Below are 21,243 nucleotides of genomic sequence, written 5' to 3'. Positions count from 1 at the left end.
GAAGTATGGTTGTATCATATGGTAAATCAATTCTTAGTCTTTTGAGGAACCTCCATACTGTTTTCCATAGTGGTTGTACCAATTTGCAGCTGCACGAGCAGTGTATGAGGGTTCCTTATTCTTCGTATCCTCTCCAACACTTGTCATTATTTGTCCTGTTGATTATAGCTATTCTAACAGGTGTGAGATGGTATCTCATTGTGGTTTTATTTGCATTCCCCTGAGAGCTAGAGATGTTCAGCATCTTTTCAAATATTTGTTGGCCATTAATATGTCCTCTAAGAAAAAGTGTTCAGGTTCTCTGCTCATTTTTTAATTGGATTGTTTGTTTTTTTGTTGTTGTTGAGTTGTATAAGTTCTTTATATATTTTGGATATTAGCCCCTGATCGGTGGCGTTGCTTGCAAATATCTTCTCCCATGTGGATAGTTGTCACTTTACCTTGTTGGCGGTTTCTTTTGCTGTGCAGAAGCTTTTTATTTTGATGTAGTTCATTTATTTTTGCTTTTACTTCCCTTGCCTTTGAGGTCAAATTCATAAAATCCTCTTTAAGTCCAAGGTCTATGAGTTTAGTTCCTATGTTTTCTTCTATGCATTTTATTGTTTCAGGTCTTATATTCAGATCCTTAATCCGTTTTGAGTTAGTTTTGGTGTGTGGTGATAGACAACAGTCTAGTTTCATTCTTTTGCAGGCGGCTTTTTTGTTTTCCCAGCACCATTCATTGAAGAGGCTTTCCATTCTCCACTGTATGTTTTTGGTTCTTTTGTCAAAAAATATTTGCCCATAGAAACACCAATTTGCATCTGGACTCTCAGTTCTGTTCCACTGGTCTGTGTGTCTATTTTTCTGCCAATACCATGCCATTTTGATTATAGTTGCTTTGTAGTATAATTTGAAGGCAGGCAGAGTGGTGCCTCCAACCTCATTACTTTTTCTCAGAATGGCTTTGGCAATTCGGGGTCTCTTTTTTTTGAGGATTTTTTCTATTTCTTTAAAAAATTGCCGATGGGATTTTGATGGGATTGCATTAAATCTGTATAATACTTTATGTAATATGGTCATTTTAACTCTGTCGATTCTTCCAACCCAATTCATTTCTTCTTCAATTTCTTTTAAAAAGATCTCATAGTTTTATGATATAGGCCCTTCACATGTTCTGTTAAATTTATTCCTAGGTATATTATTCTTTTTGTTGAAATTGCAAAAGGAATTGTTATTCCCACTTCTTTTTCTGACACTTCATTATTAGAGTATAGGAAAATTATGGATTTTTGAACGTTGATTTTGTATCTAGAGACTTTACTGTATTTGCTTATTGTTACTAGTAGTGTTCTTGTGGAGTCTTTAGGGTTTTCTATATAAAGAGTCATGTCATCCACAAATAGTGACAGATTGACTTCTTCCATTTCCTATTTGGATGCCTTTTATATCTTTTGCTTGCCTGATTGTACTTTCTAGGACCTCCAATGTTATATTGAATAACAGCAGTGAGAGTGGACAGCCTTGACTTTTTCCTGATCTTAGAGGGAAGGTTTTTAGTTTTTTACCATTTAGTATAATGTTGGCTAAGTGTTTGTCATATATGGCCTTTATTATGTTAAGGTATTTTCCTTCTATACCAATTTTGGTAAGTGCTTTCATCATAAATGTATGCCATAACTTGTCAAAGGTTTTTTCTGCATCTATTGATATGATCATATGATTCTTATTTTTTAATTTGTTTATGTGGTTTATCACATTAATTGATTTGCATATGTTGAACCAACCCTGTGCCCCTAGTATGAAGCCCATTTGATCATAGTGTATAATCTTTGTAATACATTGCTGTATTCAGTTCACTAGTATCTTATTTAGGATTTTTGCATCTGTGTTCATGAGAGATACTGGTCTGTAATTTTGTGTGTGTGTTATCTTTACCAGGTTATCTTTATCAGGGTAATATTGGCCTCATAAAATGTGTTGGGAAGTATTGCCTACTCTTCAATTTTTTGGAAGAGTTTGTTTGTTTCTTTGTTTCTTTGTTTTCAATTTCATTTATTTCTGCTCTAATTTGATTATTTCTTTTCGTTATCTGATTTTAAGTTTCATTTGTTCTTTCTTTTTTATTTTAAGATGAAGCGTTAGGTTGTTTATTTGGGCTCATTCTTGTTTTTGGAGCTAGGCCTGCAATGATATGAACTTTCCTCTTATGACCATTTTTACCATGTTCCAAAATTTTTAATATGTTACAACTGTCATTGTCATTCATTTCTACGTATCTCTTGATCTCTCTTTTTAGTTCTTCTCTGATTCAATTATTATTCAGTAATATGTTGTTTACTCTCCATGTGTTTGTGGTTCTTCCCGCTTTCTTTTTACAGTTGATCTCCAGCTTCAAAGCATTATGATCAGAGAGTATGTTTGCTATGATTTCAACCCTTTTATATATGTTGAGGCTATCTCTGTGTCCCAGTATGTGGTCAAAACTTGAGAATGGTCCATGTGCACTAGAGAAGAATGTATAAGCAGCTATTTTGAGATGGAAGGCTCTGTAAATGTCAATTATGTCCAGTTGGTCTAATGTGTCATTTAAGGATGTTATTTCCTTATTGCTTTTCTGTTTGGATGATCTGTCCAGTGGGGTATTTAGGCCCCCTACTGTGTTTTGGTCTGTTTCTCTCGTTAGTTCTGTTAGTAATTGCTTTACATATTTTGGGGCTCCTTGATTGGGAGCACAGATATTAATAAGTGTTATGTGTTCTTGGTGCATGATTCCTTTTATTATTATGAAGTATACCTCAGTATCTTTCTTTATCTTTTTTATTTTGAAATCTATTTCATCCAATATTAGTACTGCTACTCCCACTTTTCTCTGAATGCCATTTGCCTGAAATATCATTTTCCACCCTTTCACTTTGAGTTTATATTTGTCTTTGAAGCCAAGATGTGTCTCCTAGAGGCAGCATATGGTGGGGTTTTATTTTTTGATCCAATCTGCAACTCTGTGCCTTTTTATTGATGAGTTCAGTCTATTTACATTTAGGGTGATTATTGAAATATGAGGTCTTCTTATAGCCATTTTATCTTTTGCTTTCTGGTAGCTTGGTGTTTCCATTGCTTCCTTGTCCTCATGTGTCTGTTTGTTGTTGTTGTTGTTGTTGTTGTTGTTGTTGGTTGGCTTTTGTGGGTTTTCCCTCTGGTCCTTCTTGTTTTATGTTATATACTTCAGTTCTGAATCTTCTGTGTGTGGTTACAATTATGAATATGTAGAAGATAGTTATACATATACCCATTTTCTTTTGCTTGTGCCTTATCTCCACTCCTCTTTGCAAATTCGGATCTTTGCATTCTCCCTTTTTTTATTATTGTTGTCTTGATTTTTCCTTATATGCTGAACATTCATTACTATCTTGCTATAGCATATCTTGTCTTATTGTTTAAGATTATAATGCCCTGTTCTTAGTAAGAGTTGCACTTCTTTGCTTCTATCTGCCTGCTAGTCGCCTTACTACTAGTTATGTATTTTTTTTTTTGTCATTTTGTTTTAGCTGAGCTAACCCCTTTCAGTATTTCCTGTAGTGCAGGCCTTGTAGTGGAGAATTCTCTCAAATTTTGTATGTCTGGAAAGGTCTTTATTTCTCTTTCATATCTAAAGGAGAGCTTTGCTGGATACATTATTCTTGGCTCATAGTTTCTTTCATTTAATAGTTCGAATATTTGATTACACTCCTCTCTGGCTTGCAAGGTTTGTGCTGAGAAAGCCGATGATAATCTAATGGGTTTTCCTTTATAGGTTACTGTCTTCTTTTCCCTGGCTGCCCTGAGAATTCTTTCTTTGTCATTGATTTTTCATAATTTTAATACAATGTGTCTTGGAGAAGGGCTTTTTGGGTTGAGATAATTGGATGTTTATTTACTTCTTGAATTCCAAGCTCCAGCTCATTCTTTAGATTTGGGAAATTCTCATCAACTGTTTGAAAATGCTTTCTAATCCCTGCTTCTTTCACTCCCCTGTAGAATGCCCATTATTCTTATGTTTCCTCTCTTGATGGTTTCAGCTAATTCTTGTATTTCTCTTTCATTATTTTTCATTCTTCAGTTTCTCTCTTCTTCTTTCTGATTTATTTCTAGATTTCTGTCTTCGATATCATTTGATCTTTTCTTCCATTTGGTCGACTCTATTTCTCAAGCTTGCTGTTTCATTTTTCATCTCTTGCAGGGTGTTCTTCATCTCCAGAAGTTCTATTTGTTTCTTTTTGAAGGTTTCACTTTCCTTGCTAAAGAACTCATTCTGCTCATCTAGTTGTTTTTGTTGTTGTTGTTGTTGTTATTGTTTTCATTTTCTGGAATTGTTGATGGGACTCCTTTCGGATCTCACTGAGTTTTTTCAGAAGTACCATCCTAAATTCTGTCATTTAAGTCGCATATTTCTATGTCTGTAAGATTATCTTCTGAAGATTTTTCTCTTTCTTTCTGAGCTGCCTTGTCACTTTGGTGGTTCTTGGTGTTTAATGGACTGTTTCACCTCCTGGGCATTAATGCAAGTGTATTCTGCATTTTTTCCAGAAAAATTTGTTGTATAAAGGTCTCTCTTTAGTCTGTTGTTAAGATGGTGTTTTTCGTTTGGTTTTCAGTACGTGATGTCTAAGCCTCTTGGATCCCTGCTTTAAATAAAGTCTTAATAATGTCTTTTTTTCTTATAAATATTCAATCACGCTCATTTCTCTCATTCTTAGCCACTGTCAGTGTTAGCGACTTTTGGTAGTATTTGCTCAGGTTCTTTTCAGGCTCCAAGGTATTCAGTCTTGGAGGATATGGGGGGAAGGGCCTTCTGGGTTGGGGAATGGGGCTGCAGCTCAGCCTCATGTTTTGCAACCTTGGCTGGTAATTATCGACTGTTGCTTCTCTGCCATCTCCATTTCTCTGCTTTCTGCCCTGGTCCCTGGGCACTGCTGCTGCATGGGGCTCACAGCTCTACCGGGCAGGGTTGTTCAGGGAACCTGCCGCACCATCTCCCCTCCTCCTCCTCCAGCAGGGAGCTCCAGCTGCAAGAGGCAGCTTCTTTGTTTCTGCCAATCTATAGCCCGACTTCCATAGTTCTGACCTGTGGTAGCTCTTATGCACAGATCTCATGCTCAGACGTGCTGGTGTACAGTTTGGGAGTTTTCTGTTGAGTTTTAGATGTTAAGCTTATTATTTCAAGGGGAGAGATCTGGGGACATCTCTTACTCTGCCATGTTTCTGATGTTACTCTCTTCAAGAATTTTATAATTCAGGAAGCATGATTTGCAAACACACACAACATCATTGTGAAACAACATACAAAATGTAAGGTAAGTCATGTCATACAGACTGTAATAGAGTAAAGAAGAGGGATTTCATTGAGGATTGAAGTAAGAAAAGGGTTCTCCTTTGTGTACTGCTGCTGGTGGGTATGTTAACTAGCACAGCCACTATGGAAACAATATAGAGTTCCTCAAAAAACTAAGAATAGAATTATCATATGACTCAGTAATCCCTCTTCTGGACATCTATCCCAAATTTTTGAAAAATTATTCATAAATATACATGCACCCTAATGTTCATTGCAGCATCATTCACAATAGACAAGACATGGAACCAACCTAAGTGTACTTCAGTAGATGATTGGATAAAGAAAATGTGGAACACATATACTCAGTCATAAAAAGATGAAATTATGCCATTTACAACAATATGATTGCATCTGGAGAGTATCACGCTGAGTGAAATAAGTCAGATGGAAAAGGACAAGAACCATATGATTTCATTCCTATGTGGGATATAAAACAAAAAGCAACAAATGAACATATGAGACAAAATAAAACTCAAATACACAGAAAACAGAATGGTGGTTACTAGAGAGGAAGGGGGTGGGAGTAGGCTGAAGAGAGTAAAAGGGATCAAAAATATGGCGATGGAAGGAGACTAGGCTTTGGGTGGTGAGCATGCAATAGAGTACATAGATGTTGAATTCCAATCTTATACAACCTGAAATTTTTATAATGTTATCAAGTTGTATAAATTATATAATGTTATCAATTTATATAAATGTTATCAGTGTTACCCCAATAAATTTAAATTTTTGAAAAGAAGGGGATGTCTGAAGGAGATAGAAGCTGATTGTTGAAATACGCAAAGGTCTGAGAGAGGTAGAAAAGAAAAAAAGCAGCTTTCATACGGGGAGGAGGGAAAATTAAATAGGAAGGTGCAAATTGGCAGCACCTAAAATATTTGGATTGTTTGTGGTCTTTTTGCAACTGTCTTAGACCAGAGGGTAACAGCAACATTATTGGGACTTAAACACAAAGATTTGTCAACTGGCCAGGAAAGTTGCAGTTTTTTTCAGGCACTAGTTTTCAGAAGCTGCTTTTTTTGTCTACGTGGTTTCAGCCCCCAGCCACCGTACTTCCATTTCCAGTTCAAAGAGATGCTTGTTTTCTGTTTTTGCTTTTAACATGGATTGCCTTTGAATATGTACTTAGAATATATTTTCTGTCATTTTATCTGTTTGGCACAAAGAGAGGATTTCTCTTAAATTCACTCAATCCTTTTATTGGGGAAGTGATCCTATGAAATTTGTCTACTTGCAAACTTTTTTAACAGAAAAGAGATTATGCTATATTCACTGAACCACACGCCACTTTTCTTCACAAGACACATACATCTTTGGAGGCATTTTAATAAAAGCACATGAAAATATGCCCCCACTTAAATAATTTGACTGCATATTACCTATTACATTCTATGGCTATATCATAATTATTGAAACAGTCCTGATGGACTGACACCTTGTTCCTATTACAAACAATGGAAAAGAAACAGTGGATTGGAAAGTACTGCATAAACGTGCCTGCAAACTTCTGTGAGTGCATCTATTCCATTTCAACCAAATGCCAGTTATTATATGTGAGAGTGCTCTTTAGGTTTTTGGCTTGGTTGACAGCAAAGAGCCAGTTCAAAAATGTCAATATGAAGAGGTAGGTGTGGACCCTAAGAAAGGAAATACCTGGTAAGAAGGACTCCTGGTGTCTAACTGGGATCAAATAATTAAAAAACAAACAAACAGAGTCTAGCAGCCTGTTTCTAAACAGGTGCCTCTCACATTCTGCTTCAGGGAGAAGCCTTCACCAACCTTCCTGTGCCCCCACGGAACTGTTTGCCTGCACTGTGTTCCTGCCATCTGAGCCAGCCCTTATGAAGCAGTTCTTGGAATTATATTTCGACCAATAGCACTGAGGTTTTTCCTATCCAGTCATCACAGCTGTGCAGCTAGAGCCTCATGTTCACCAACCAATCAGGGGGGTTCTATTCTGACTGATGAGGACAGTGCCTTTAGGACCAATCAAACTGTGAGGACTTGGAGCTCTTATTTGCATGAGGACAGACCAATCAGAGACCAGGGGCAGGGACTTTTCTGTATATAAGTCAGCTCCCCTGTGGCTCAGGGAGCGTACTTTCCTTTTCCATGGAGAGGTTTGCGCTGAAATGCCAAAGCAGTCTTTCCAGAGCAGAGTAAACACTGTAGAGCCACCTCACAGTCCTGTTGCTTCATAATTGAGCTGTTTGCATTGAATAAAGTTTCCTTCTTCACCACACCTCAAATTAGAGATTCCTGTTGGCATTGAATTGGGGCCAACAACCAAGGAAACTGAGCCACTCCTTTCTTTCCACACACACTTATTCTCTCATCCAAGAAGTTAATAAACAATCAGCAAGATGAACCATTAAGCAGCAATGGAACGAAGTGGTACCTTAGTCCCAGGATTTGGTCAGTCTTTTTTGGTCCTTTGCCACTGTGTGCTCCCAACTGCTGCATCAGAGCAAAATTTTGCTCCTGAATATTTTTTATCAAAGTGGTGAAGGGAGTCATGGTGACTTCATGACATACATCATGACATCATGAAATGGTCCAGTATACTCAGGAGAGACTCAGGGAGACTAATGCTGTTGTTTTCCAGTGTTTGGTGGCAGGCAGGAATAAGCCATGCTGGCTTGTCTTCTCTTTGAGTGTGGCAGCTTAATGGACTTGTAAATGTATTTACAGGTTTAAAGTTACATTTTTCATACAAAATGCTCCTTTTCCTCTGTCCAGCCTATCACAGCCAATAATTCAAGGTGATAGAATACATCGCATCACCCTGAATTTACAGATCAGATCACCCTGCATTTGTAAATTACACTTATCATGATATCCCTAGGATAAATTCCTAGCAATGTAATTTCTAAATAAAAGTCATTTTGGATAGTTAGTGCCAAATTGTCCTCCTGAAAAAGAGTGTGTTTTATGTGTTTTATTTCTGTAAATTTTAAATTGCACAATATAAAAACCCACATGAGTCTCCCTAAATTTTAACTTTCGAAGGAAATAAGACAGTTTCAAAACCAGCAGGTGGAGTGAATCATACACTCTGGTTAAAGTGCGGTTTTGTGGAGGAAGCATTGGAGCAGAAAAGGGACACAACTCTTCGTCCTCGACCTAAAACCACACACGGAAGCTCCTCAAATGAATCTCATTGACTCTTGGCTGCTGTTTAAACATTTACCATCGTTATAATTTAAAATTGTTTTTAAAACATTATCGAGTGACAAAGTCATCTATTCATTTATTCTACTGCTGAAAAACACACCTAAAAATCCAATAACTTTGGAAAAGATTTAGAAGGGGTAAAACAAAACAAATAAGGCCAAACAATCACTGTAATACATCATGCTGTTTTATGACAATTTACACTAGGAGATGTTTGAGGTGACACTAAGCAAACAAAATTATTTTTAACCCGGATATACAAGTAGGTTTGAAGAAGTCATCAGGCAAAGAAAACAGGAAAGTGCTGGTATCCTGACCACAAACTCCTTCCCAGTGACAATGCACTGCTAAGCAGGGATGATGGTGAGTTTCTGCATTGCAAGAATGTAACTCCCTTTTTATATTTATTCACATAAGAATTATTGAATTATGCATATGTTGAGTGATACAAAATCTTCATAAGCATAAATTTCAACAGAGAAGCCAGAGGGATTGTGAGCTGAACTCACAGTTAGGCAAGGTGACAATTGCTGGAAGAAAAAAATCTACACTTTTCCTTCCTCACTAAAAACGATCCCTAAGATGTGATTGTACATTACATTACTGGATTCCAGGTCTAAGAATTCTCCCATATGCCCCTTTCCTTCTATGGAGATAGAAGCCAAAATTCAAAAGAGTGTCAGAATTCATTTTCACGGGAAAGATACAGATGGTGGCATTTGTCCTGTCCATATGTGATCAAAGGGGGTCGCCAAAAATCTGTGACACGCTGAGTCCCAGGCTGTGGTTGGACAAATGTAGTTTCTCTTCTGAGAAAGACTTCTGATGACTTCCCCGATTGCTCCTACTTGGGGAGATAAAATGGAGAAGAAGCTGATGAGAAATTAACACCTCAGAAATTAATTAAAAAGTCTAGCATGCCTGGAGCTGACAAGCTGGACTTCCTATAAGAGCTAAATCTGAACAAAGAGGTCCTACTATCTGACTCTGCAGCTCCCTCTGCCATAGTAAATGGTCTTCTTTTTTAATTTAATCTTTTCACAAACATTTGCAGTGTGTTCACTGTGTGCCAGATGGCATTCTAAGCACTTAACATCTATGACCTCATTTAATTCTCATGATGAGATAGATACTATTCTTATCCCCATTTTACAAATGAGAAACTGAGGCACAGAGATTTTAAGTGACTTTTGTAAGGTCACACAGCCTGGAAGTGGTGGATTTGGGGTTTGAACCCAGGAACTTTGGCTCCATTTAAACGGATCACTTAAATGCCAGAGAGGATTAATGAAGATTTTAAGGCTGAAGTGTGTCTTTTAGAATGTAAGGTGCTGTTCAAAGATAAGGGATTATAATTATCTTCAAGGTCATTTATATAGTTGACTCTTGATCATTTGGAATAAATAAAAGGGAATATTGACATGGTTCAGAGTAGAACAAAATGTTCTGTGTACATTATTTTGATCCTCAACCAATCACACATTTCAGTGATGAGTGAATCGAGGCTCAGAGAGGGTTAGCTACTTGCCCAGCATCTACCAGAAAGAGTCGAGATTCAAATTGAGATCTGGTGACTCCCAGAATCCATGCTATGAATTCTACTAGCCGACATGTTTTTGGTGACCACATGTGTTGGGATAGTTTATTTACACAGTTCAGGTGGACATATCCTTTGACCACAGGTGATTTTGGTCAAGTGGTGACCAGTGGCATATACTGTAAAAACAGGGTAATGTTTAGACACAATCAGTAGCCACTAAACAGAATTGTCCTCAGTGTAAAGCTGCATGTCCTTTGAACAGCTGGTCCCAAAAGTTGTTGATCTGAAGTGACAAACAACTCTGGTGACAAACAAGGAAAGTTGTCAACTTTGAGAGGGAAATAGACCTAAGTTCAAATTCCTCTAACCAGTTGAATAGCTTTGAGCAAACCATTTGAGCTTTTCCAGCTTAAGTTTTCTCATCCTTAAACACAAAATTTAGACACTCAACAAATTAAGTGCACAATTTCCATGAGCCAGACATTGCTCTAGGCAAAAGGATATAGTGGTAAAACAATGAAACTTACAGAGGGTGGAGACTGACCTAAAGCAAACAGTTTGATGTTTTAATATAAATATCAACGAGAAAAATTATGCACAGAATTAAAATAGAATATAGTGATAGACAGTGAGTGAGACTATCATAGAACAAGTGGTTAGAGAAAATCTTTCTGAGGAGGTGACATTTCAGCTAATGTGTGAAGATCAACGAGACGACTTGGCAAGATGAGAGGAAAGGGCTGGAGGAAACAGCTGTTACAAAGGCCCCGAGACAGAGATAAGCCTGGGAACTTTGAGGAACTGAAAATTTGCCACCATAACTGATTGGGAGTGTTGAGTCAGATTTAAGTGATGGTAAAGAAGTTCAATTTGATTCTAAATGTGATGAAAAGCCAAAGTTTTAAGTAGGTAAGTAAAGTAACTTGATTTGCATATTTAACTGCCACTCTTGGTGCTTTGTAGAGAATAGGAAAGGGAAGGAAAGGAGGGAGAGAAGGAGAGAAGGAGAAAGGGAAGAGAGAGAGAAAGAATAGCTAGCTCTTTCAGTTTGGGTTTCAAAAACCAGAAACTTCACCTGCACAATGCAGGAACCTAATGCAATTTCTCTTTTCATTCAGAGCAAGGAACCAGGAAGTTCCTGGTAGCATGAGAGGCTGGACGCAGACAAGTACAAGGCATTGCAGAGAAGCTGGTCTTACCACTTTGGTGTGGATAGTAGAAGGAGAGACCTCAGTACTTTCAATTTCAACCTCTTTCTGCATCCTACTAAACCATTTCTTGTATTCCATTCGCACCTGGAAGTTTGAGAAATGTAGAGACTTGTGTTACATCCAGAGCTTGGTTCAGAAGAAAGAACCCTAAAATAAGAGACTACAGATATAAATGCCATGCCCTGCTCTCTACAGCTTTATATTTGTTTGTTTGTACTCTGTATAAGGCAATAATGATAATGATGGTGAAGATGATGATGTCGATGACGGTGATGGTGGTGACAATGATAATGAGGGTAATGATGAAAATGAGGAAGGTGGTGATGATGATGAAGGTGGTGATGATGACAATGGTGGTGATAATGAAAGTGATTATGGTCATGGTGGATAATATTGATAGCAAGGGTGATGATGGTGGTGGTGGTGATGATAATGGTAGTGATGATAGTGATGCTGGAGATGATGATGATGGTGATGATGGTGAAGATGATGATGATGGCAACGACAATAAAGGCGATGATGGTGGTGGTGGTGACTATGATGATGAAGTTCACCATTTATTAAAAACTAGCTATGTTCGACACATTTTGTATATATCATTTAATCCCTGCATAAATCCAATCAGGAATCTTATGCCCCCCCCATTAGAGATAAAGAAATTGAGGCTCTTAGAGGTATATTGACTTGTCTAAGTTAACACAGCCAGCATTCAAAATCTTGTCATTCTAACTCCAGAGCCTTGACACTAAACCACCCACTGAATCCCATGAATTGCCTTCCTTTAACCTCCTTAATATGTTTTTTAAGAGACATTTGAATATTTAATACTCAACATTAATTCACCAAGAAACTTAAGTTGTATTTTACTTCTTCTGTTTGAGAGGAGTACCAAGCATTAAGGAGGCACTAACAGACAAAAGAGAAATTAATGAAGTGTTAAGATGGTCTTTTGCCATTTGCATTTTAATTGCTGGTAGTTCTACTCACTAGCAAAATTAAAAACTGTTCCCAATTTTGTATAAAGAGTAAGTTGTAATAATGACCTTCACTGAGAACTTCATGGGTGCCAAGGGCTGCACTAGAAGATTTATATTGAATTATCTCATTTAATTCTCAACCCTGTGAGGTAAGTACTGCCACATCTTTGGATGAGAAAATTGAGGCTAAGAGAGGGAAGCAGTCTGCCCAAGGTCACACAGCAACCCACTCAGTGGAAAAACTAAGATTAGTGCTGAAGCCTCTCTGAGTTTGTGGTAGGTTTTGCTAAATATTCCAATACCCCTCCATGTAGTGCACCTCACTACAGAAGGATTATTCATCCTCTCTTTGGTGAATTCAGGTTCGGCCATTTGACTTGCTTTGGCCAATGAAAATGAGCTAAGCTACACTGTGCCATGATCACCTTTCCCTTTGCCACAAGAATACCAATGTTCTATGGAAGGGCTGCCCCTTCAGCCTACATTTCAAAATGAAGACAATGTAACTTATGAGCAATAAATAAATCTTTATTATTGTAAGCCACTGAAATTAGAAGAAAAGTGGATATTTATTACTGCAAAAAAATCTACCTTACCCTGACATGCTCTGAACTGAATTGTGTCCCCCCACTCCAATAAAAAAAATGTATATATTAAATCTCTAACCCCCAACATAACTGTATTTGGAAATATGACCTTTGTGGAAGTAATAAGGTTAAGTGAGGTAATAAGGGTGGAGCACTAATTCAATAGATTTAGTGTCTTTATAAGAAGAAACATGTGAGGACACAGGAGGAAGAGAGCCCTCACCAGAAACCAATCACAAAAGCACCCTGGTCTCAGAATTCCAGCCTCCAGAATTGCAAGATAAACTTTTATTGTCTAAGCCACACAGCCTCTGTTACTTTGTTATGGCAACTCAAGCCAATGAATGCATGCTCTTAAGAGATATGATCAAATACTGAATAGTAGAATGCTAATAAAACCTAGACCACATGGCAAACCCAAGTGGCACCTAAATTTTCTTCCCAGAATCAGGGCAACTTCAAAATATAAAAGGTCAGAGAAGGATGAGAAATGAACAACCATTCAATAAGGTTTGGAGACAAATGATTAGTTTTACCTGGCGATTAAGGAGACAGTGTACCACAAAGAGCAAAACACCCTGCAGGACATTGATGATGGTGAACATATAGGCAATGATTAATCCAATTGTCTTCCCAACTTCATTAACCATAAAAAATCCAAGTCCCCAAGAACAGCCCAGGGTAAACAGCTGAGCAATGGCTTTAAATGTCATGACTCTGGAAAGGAAAAAGAAGTAATGCTACCATTTATCAGGGACCCCCTGCTTATTAAGCACTGTGCTCAATGCTTTGCACACATCACATAGTCAAAACTTGATAAAAACCTCATGTTTTTATGTGGCTTCCACAAAGTTATGTGGCCTGAGGATGGGGCAGAATCCATTTTTTCAATCACTGCCTCTGAGAATAACACTTTATCCTACTCTTGGAAATGATTTACCTGTAAAGTATTTTTTATGGACTTATTAAAAAATCTTGGGGAAGTTCCTTCTAGAAATTTGTATTGAAAAATGTGGTTGATGATATCATGGCTTCAGAACATAACAGTGTTGAATTTCTTCACGCAAAAACTGTGTCTGGAGTGAGGTTGTTGATGGCCACAGGCTGGGAGAGCTAATATGTGTGAATGTATGTGCATGTGCATCTGTGTGTGTGTGTTTGCATGTGACGAGGTATGGAAAAACACCACAGAGGTGTTTGATTCTGACACTCCAGAATCAAAGAAACTGAGGCTAAAAGATGTTAGGTTGGTCTCATACACAGATGAGATCAAAGCCAGGGTTTGAAGTTGGACAAAAATTCCTTTTTGTCCACACGACTCACTAATGCAAGGTTTTTACCTTTCTTTAGTAAGATGAGCAGTTTCTTCCCCTTATCAGTGGGGATATTAGCAGTGCCCACGCAGAGGTTGGAGGCATGAGCATTCAAAGAAACAATCTTCAAAACTGCCCAGCATCTATCAAGTGCTAGTTAATATTAATTGTCATCATTATTATTTTTAATAATTTAGATTAGCACTAGTGAGAATTGAGTTTCTACTACCAAGGAGAATGGAGTCCAGAAGTGCATGGACACTTAAGGGGCAAAAGGATAATGTTGATACTCTTGGAATTAATTTTATATAAAGCATATGCTATACAAAAGAGGCATCCAGTGACTATTTGTTGAATAAAAAGATGATGGAGTACATTAAATTACCTGAAAGTTATAGTTTTTACTCGTTCTATAAGTTGTCCCTCGTATTCTCTTTATCTAGTACTAGGAAATTTTATATATTTTCGTACGGGTTTTTCTTTCCCAGGTAGAATGGTCCTGTAGGAAAATCTGTGGATACCACTGATTTTAATACCATCTTACCTGGTGTCCTGAATGGTGGAAACTTCTTTGTTGAGGGAGGAAAGTTTACTTCTCAAAATCCACAGAATTTGGAAGTAGAACACCAAGTTTATCTGTGTAAAACAGCATGGGAAATTTACTTGGAATTTTATTCTGAAGCCATGCCATACAACCCAACTTGAGGTATACCTAAGAATCGTTTCCTCAAAGACACAGGATTCATAAATATGGTGTGGACATATGCTCTGGTCTAGGTATCACACAGTATATAACCTATGGCACTTGGTGTTTGATTAGGGTGACTATATCAAACCAGGACACCTTGAAAGTGAAAACATGCTATTAATATCTACACTGGGACAATGAATAGAAATGCAAAATACCTAGCCAAAGGGAAAACATGTCACTCTATGCAGAGTAGATACTTGCTAAATATTTGTTGAATAAATGAATGTCGAATTTTTAAAGGAATGTCCAGTAGAGGGTTATACTATATCGGATCAACCAATGAGCAAGGGAAATACACACGCAGCAGTACTTCCAATAAGAAGGGTTAATCACATTGGACTATATTTTCTTATCTTTATTTCATTTCCACTTTAATAGGTAAGAAACACTCTCTCTGTGCTTGGCCAACCCAGGGCAGGCACACCAATAAATACCCATCAATGGTCACCTACCAAGATAATGATGGCCACTGGACCCATAAAGCTCCAGATGAACCCTTTATCAAGACTGAGCCAGCAGCTGTTAAGAGAAAAAAAAGGATTAGCTGCTTGTTTCTTGCAAGACAAAGGACTTTTTAAAATTTATTTATTTTAATTAGTTTCAAATATACAGTACATTGGTTAGACATCTATATAGTTCATAAAACAATCCCTCCATTTGCTCCCTCCCTCCCCTGATCCTCCACCTAGCCAACGTATTAATGCTAATTTCATTCCCTATGCCATGCTCCTCATCCCTGTGACCATCCATCAGCTACTAATTTGTACTTTTTTAACCCTTCACCCCATTATCCAAGTCCCCAAACTCCCCGCCCCTCTGTCCATCACCAAACTGTCCACTATATTTGTGATTCTGTTTTTGATTAGTTTGGTTTTTTTATTCTCTAGACTCCTCATATACATGAAATCACACAGTGTTTATCTTTCTCTGTCTGACTTAAATACCTTCTAGGTCCATCAAAGCAATAACTATTTCCATCTCCTTCCTTTTAGTCTCTGTGTGTCTTTTAACCTGAAGTAAGTCTTTGATGTTTTTTTTTCTTTTTTTTTGAGATAAATATTAGCTTCATTATATTTTTTTAAATTAATTTATATATTTTTTCATGGTGACATTGGTTAATGAAACCCAAGTCCCTCCAACATTTTCTGTAATACTGGTTTGGTGGTGATAAATTCCTTTAGCTTATTTTTGTCTGGGAAGCTCTTTATCTGTCCTTCAACTCTAAATGATAGCTTTGCTGGATAAAGTATCCTTAGTTGTAGATCCTGGGTTTTCATCACGTTGAATATTTTGTGCCAAGTCCTTCTCAATATTCTTTCTGTGTATTTAACCTTTGGCATTTTAATTATGATGTGCCTTGGTGTGGGCCTCTTTGAATCCCTGATTTTTGGAATTCTATGAGCTTCCTAAGGTTGTATGTCCATTTCCTCCACCAGGTTAGGGAGGTTTTCCATCATTATTTCTCAAACAGCTGTTCAACATCTTGATTTTCTTCAGTTACGCCGATGAGACTGATATTTGGACCTTTAATAGTGTCCCATATGCTCCTTAAATTATTTATATAGTCTTGGCATCTTATCTCTTGCCATTCTGATTGTGTGTCCTTGGCTTTCTCATCCTCTAGATAGGGCATTTGATCCTTTTCTTTATTCACTTTGTTTATGCCATTGTTTATTCCATTTTATATACTTCTCAGCTCAGATAATGTGTTCTTCATTTCAGAATGGTTCCCTTTTATAATATCCATTTCCATTTTTATGATTTTTATCTCTTTGTTGAAGTTCTGACTGAATTTATCTACACTTCCCAAAGGTTCATTGAGCATCTTTATAACCAGTGTTTCGACCTCTGCATTGATAGATTGCTTGACTCCATTATTCCTAGATCTCTGGTCTGTTCTCTCATATAATTTCTGCTTGTCTTCCCATTTTTGCTGCCTTTCTATGTCTGTTTTATGTACTAAGCAAAGCTCCTAAGTCTCCCCATCTTATTAGTGTGGATATGTGAAGTAGGTGTGCAGTGGCACAGTCCTGAGAGGGGTTCAGCTGCAGGCCAAACAGCCCCAGCCTCTACCCCTCCGGGGCCACCACAGACTCTGTGCTTATAGTTTCTTCAAAAGGCCATACCAGAAACCAAGGCTAGCTGCCTCCATTGTGAGTCTAGGTGCTGCTCAGCAAGAAGCACCTAACTCTCTGAGGCTATACCTGGATGTGGCTTGGGTGGGGACGTGAGTTAGGGGAGGTAGGGTTTCAGGGAATCCTCTGGGCGGAGTGACCTTTGTTATCCAGTTTGATGACATCACGGCTATGGCAGCATTGTGTTCACACACTGGGACAGGGGAGGACTCAACAGGGAACAATGGATACCGCCAGCACTTCTGTACAGAGTAAGTCTCACCTCAGCCCTCACTCTGACAATGTCTCCCTATAAGTCCCAGGTGCCCCCTGCACTCAGCCGAATTGGAACTGGTGTTCAGAGGGAGCAGGTCCGTCACCGTGAAAATCCACTCTCAGACGTGGCCTTTTTAAGAGGCTTCTGCAGCTACCGCTGCCGCAGCCTCCATCTCTCTCAGCCGCTTGAGACTGGGCAGCCCCGTGTCCTCGCCCTGTCCAACCTTCTGCCATTGCAGGATGATTCCTTGTATTTCTCCCTGGTTGTATGGCTTGTTCATCTAGGTCCCAGGCAATTTGTCCTTGCTGCTGCTCCTTGTTTCTGTCACAACTTTGATTTGGTCGCCAGAGGGATGAACAGAGACTCTATCATCTATGCCATTTTTTTCCTCCAAACAAAGGACTTTTAATTCAGGCTCCTGTGGCAAGATCTGAGCAGTGTGAGGAACTGTTTAGTTCTGACCTAGGTTTTAGATAGAATCAGACATGGGTCCTTATCTGACACAAGATGTATGCTCTGAGACTCTGTTTTCCCAAGTGTAAAGAGGGGTTAACAGACGTATTGAAAAGGTTAAATGATGGCTTTGTCTATTTTCCAAGTCCTGAAGTCAGATAGGATCAATCATCTGACTTTATTCTTCTCCTTCAATATTGTGTTAGCTATTTCAGGTCTTTTGCCTCTTCATACAAACATTAGAATCACTTTGTCAATACCCAAAAAATAATTTTCTGGGATTTTAATTGTGAATGTGTTGAACCTATAGATCAAGTTGGGAAGAATTAACTTCTTAACAATATAGAGTCTTCCTATCCATGAACATGGACTATCTTCATTTATTTGAATCTTCTTTGATTTCTTTCATCAGTTTTCCTCATATATATCTTATAGGAAAGATTAAATGAGGTAATGTACACACAGTTTTTGGATACAGTTCCTGGCAAAGGGTTAAGTCTCAATAAATGTAAGTATCCTGATAATAATAATTACTATAATAAGAGAGTAAAAATAAGGCAGCAAAATGTGGCTATTAATAACACTGCCTTGAAAATTCTGACTTACTCTCTTTCTAGATGCAACCTTGAGAAAGATTATTAAATACATTAAGGCCCAGGAGTCCTATGCATAAGGTGATAAATATTGCCAACTTCATGGGAGGAGATGAAATACTGCATATAGAAATCACTATCTCTGATGCATCACAGGCCTTCAAGATTTTTTGCTATTGTTATTCTTTACATTTCGGAGATTAACCTCAACCTACTCAACTTACACTTTCAGAAAAAGGTCCCACAGATTCTTAATGTTGGGTCAAGGTCTAGAGAAGATACATATCATATATTCACCCGGGACACTGCTTCTATCATAAAAATACTCATCATGCTTACTGGGTATAGGTTCCATAATTTCTGTGTCCTACTATTGCAGACACAGCCACAATCAGAGCTGGGATCCCATAGCCTAAAGTGTACGTGAACCTCTTCTTGAATCTTCCTGTATTAGTATAGTTGGCCACCTTGAGGTTCCTGACAGTGAGAAAGAGGTATAGCCCTTCGAGGAACATCCAGGTGAAGGAGGCCAAGTAGAGGTAGTGCAACACCCCTGCGATGATGGAGCACAGCACCTGGAGGGAAGAGGAGAGTTAAGAATGTGGTGTCAGTGTCATCCGTACCTGATTATACCCTCAGCACTTATTATTTCCTGGATGATGACCTGGAATTTCATTTCCAACACCAATGATTTTTTTATCTGAGGCAACACATTTTCTGGAGGCTTTTACTGGCCATTGAAGTCTGCTTACACCATGAACAGGACAGGCCAGAAGTGCCACAGAATAAACACCAGGGGAGCAGCCCTCAAATCCATGATGGATGAGTGTTGGTAAATAAATACTCTGCTGCTCTTGCCTTTTGGATAGGCTAAGGTATCCAGATAGTTGGTAAAACATTATTCCTAAGTGTGTTTGTGAGGGTGTTTGTGGAAGAGATTAGCAACTAAATCGGTAGATGAATAAGGAAGATTGCCCTCACCAGTAAGGGTCAGCATCATCAAATCTATGAAGGGCCTGAAAGGAATGAAAACTTGGATAATAGAAGAATTTCCTCACTCTGCTGGAGCTGAGATATGTATCTTCTCTAGACCTTGGACATTGGCAGTCATGGTTCCAGTAAAATTTTATTTACAGAAAGAGGTAAGGGAATTTGGAGAAACATGGTGGAGTGAGAGACATCCCTAGATCTCTCCCCTTGAAACAACAATAAGCCTGAACATCTAAAACAAACAAACAACAAAACACCCAAACTGCACACCAGCATGTCTGAGTGTGGGATCTGCGCATAAGAGCTACCACAAGTCAGAACCCTGGGTTTCAGGCAGTGGACTGGGAGAAATAAAGAAGCTGCCTCTCGCAGCCTGAGTTCACTGTAGGGGGAGGGGGAGGGGAGAAGATAAAGCAAGTTCCCTGAACAGCCATGCCTGAGAGTGCTATGAGCTCCATGCAGCCAACAGCAGGGCCTAGTCATCAGAGCAGAAAGCAGGGAAGTGGGATGGCAGAAGAACAACAGTTGATTTTTACCTGCCGTGGTTGCAAAACCAGGATGAACCGCAGTCCCAAACTGCCAACCCAGAGGGCCCCTCCCCCCATACTATCCAAGACCAAACACCGTGGAAGCCCAGGGGAATCTGAGCAAACGCTACTGAAACTGTCGCTAACACTGACAGGAACTGAGACTGAGAGTAGTGAGCATATACAAACATCTATAAGGAAAAAAAGGCATTATTAAGGCTTTCTATAAGGCAAGGATCTGAGAAACTTAGACGCTACCTAATAGAATCCAAAAGAAAAGTGCCTTCTTTGCAACAGGCTAAAGAGAAACCTTTATATAATAAATTTTATTTCTAGAAAAAGAGTAGAATACACTTCCATTAATGCCCAGATGAAGAAATATTCCATTAAACACCATGAAAAACCAAGGTGAAAAATCAGAAACAGAAAAATCTCCAGAAAATAAGCTTGCAGACATAGAAATACATGACTTAAATGAAAGAATTCAGGATAGTACTTCTGAAAAAACTCAGTGACTTCCAAAATGAGTCATATCAACAATTTCAGGAATTGAGAAAACAACTAGATGAGCAGAGCAAGAAGATTGAAACCCTCAAAAAGAACCAAATAGAACTTCTGGAGTTGAAGGACACACTGCAAAAGTTGAAAAATGAAATAGCAAGCTTGGGAAATAGAGTCGACCAAATTGGGGGAAAGGATCAGCGATATTGAAGAAATCTAGAAATAAATCAGAAAGAAGAGAGAAACCAAAGAATAAAAAATAATGAAAGAGAAATATAAGAATTAGCAGATACCATCAGGAGATAAACATAAGAATAATAGGCATTCTCGAAAGTGAGGAAAAGGAGCAGGGACTAGAAAGAATTTTCAGACAAATAATTAATGAGAATTTCCCAAATCTAAGGAATGAGCTGGAGCTTGGAACGCAAGAAGTCAACAGAATACCCAATTATCTCAACCCAAAAAGGCCTTCACCAGCATTATCAAAAATCAATGACAAAGACAAAATTCTCAGGGTAGCCAGGGAGAAGAAAACGGTAGCTTATAAAAGAAAACCCAATACATTATCATCGGAATCCTCAGCACAAACCTTACAAGCCTGATAGGAGAGGAATCAAATATTGAAAATATTAAGTGAAAGGAACTACCATCCTAGAATAATGTATCTAGCTAGTCTCTCTCCTTTAGATATAAAGGAGAAATTAAGATTTTTCCAGACATACAAAATTTGAGGGAATTCTCCACCACGAGGCTTGCACTACAAGAAATACTGAAAGGCGATCAGCTTACCTAAAATAACATCAAAAATACATAATTAGGAGTAAGGTGACAATCAGGCAAATAGAAGCAGAGGAGTGCAACCCTTACTAAGAACAGGGCAAA

The 21,243-nt window shown here is 38.3% G+C and overlaps 1 protein-coding gene across 1 annotated transcript in view; it reads right to left on the bottom strand.

The window, feature by feature from the left end:
- LOC102885622 (adhesion G protein-coupled receptor E4-like) overlaps window positions 1–21,243 on the bottom strand; it is a 67,536-nt gene that overhangs the window by 30,745 nt on the left and 15,548 nt on the right. Inside the window, exons 10-14 of the mRNA XM_025043283.1 lie at window positions 18,683–18,918; window positions 15,359–15,425; window positions 14,700–14,791; window positions 13,379–13,559; window positions 11,267–11,362 (exon numbers count right to left, since the gene is read on the bottom strand). Of these exons, the coding sequence (XP_024899051.1) occupies window positions 11,267–11,362; window positions 13,379–13,559; window positions 14,700–14,791; window positions 15,359–15,425; window positions 18,683–18,918 (672 nt within the window). The remainder of the gene's footprint in view (window positions 1–11,266; window positions 11,363–13,378; window positions 13,560–14,699; window positions 14,792–15,358; window positions 15,426–18,682; window positions 18,919–21,243) is intronic.

This window comes from Pteropus alecto, unplaced genomic scaffold (genome assembly GCF_000325575.1).
Source record: "Pteropus alecto unplaced genomic scaffold, ASM32557v1 scaffold30, whole genome shotgun sequence".
NCBI lineage: Eukaryota > Metazoa > Chordata > Mammalia > Chiroptera > Pteropodidae > Pteropus > Pteropus alecto.
The sequence above is the reverse complement of the archived record's forward strand: the minus strand, read 5'-3'. Positions and strand labels throughout refer to the sequence as shown.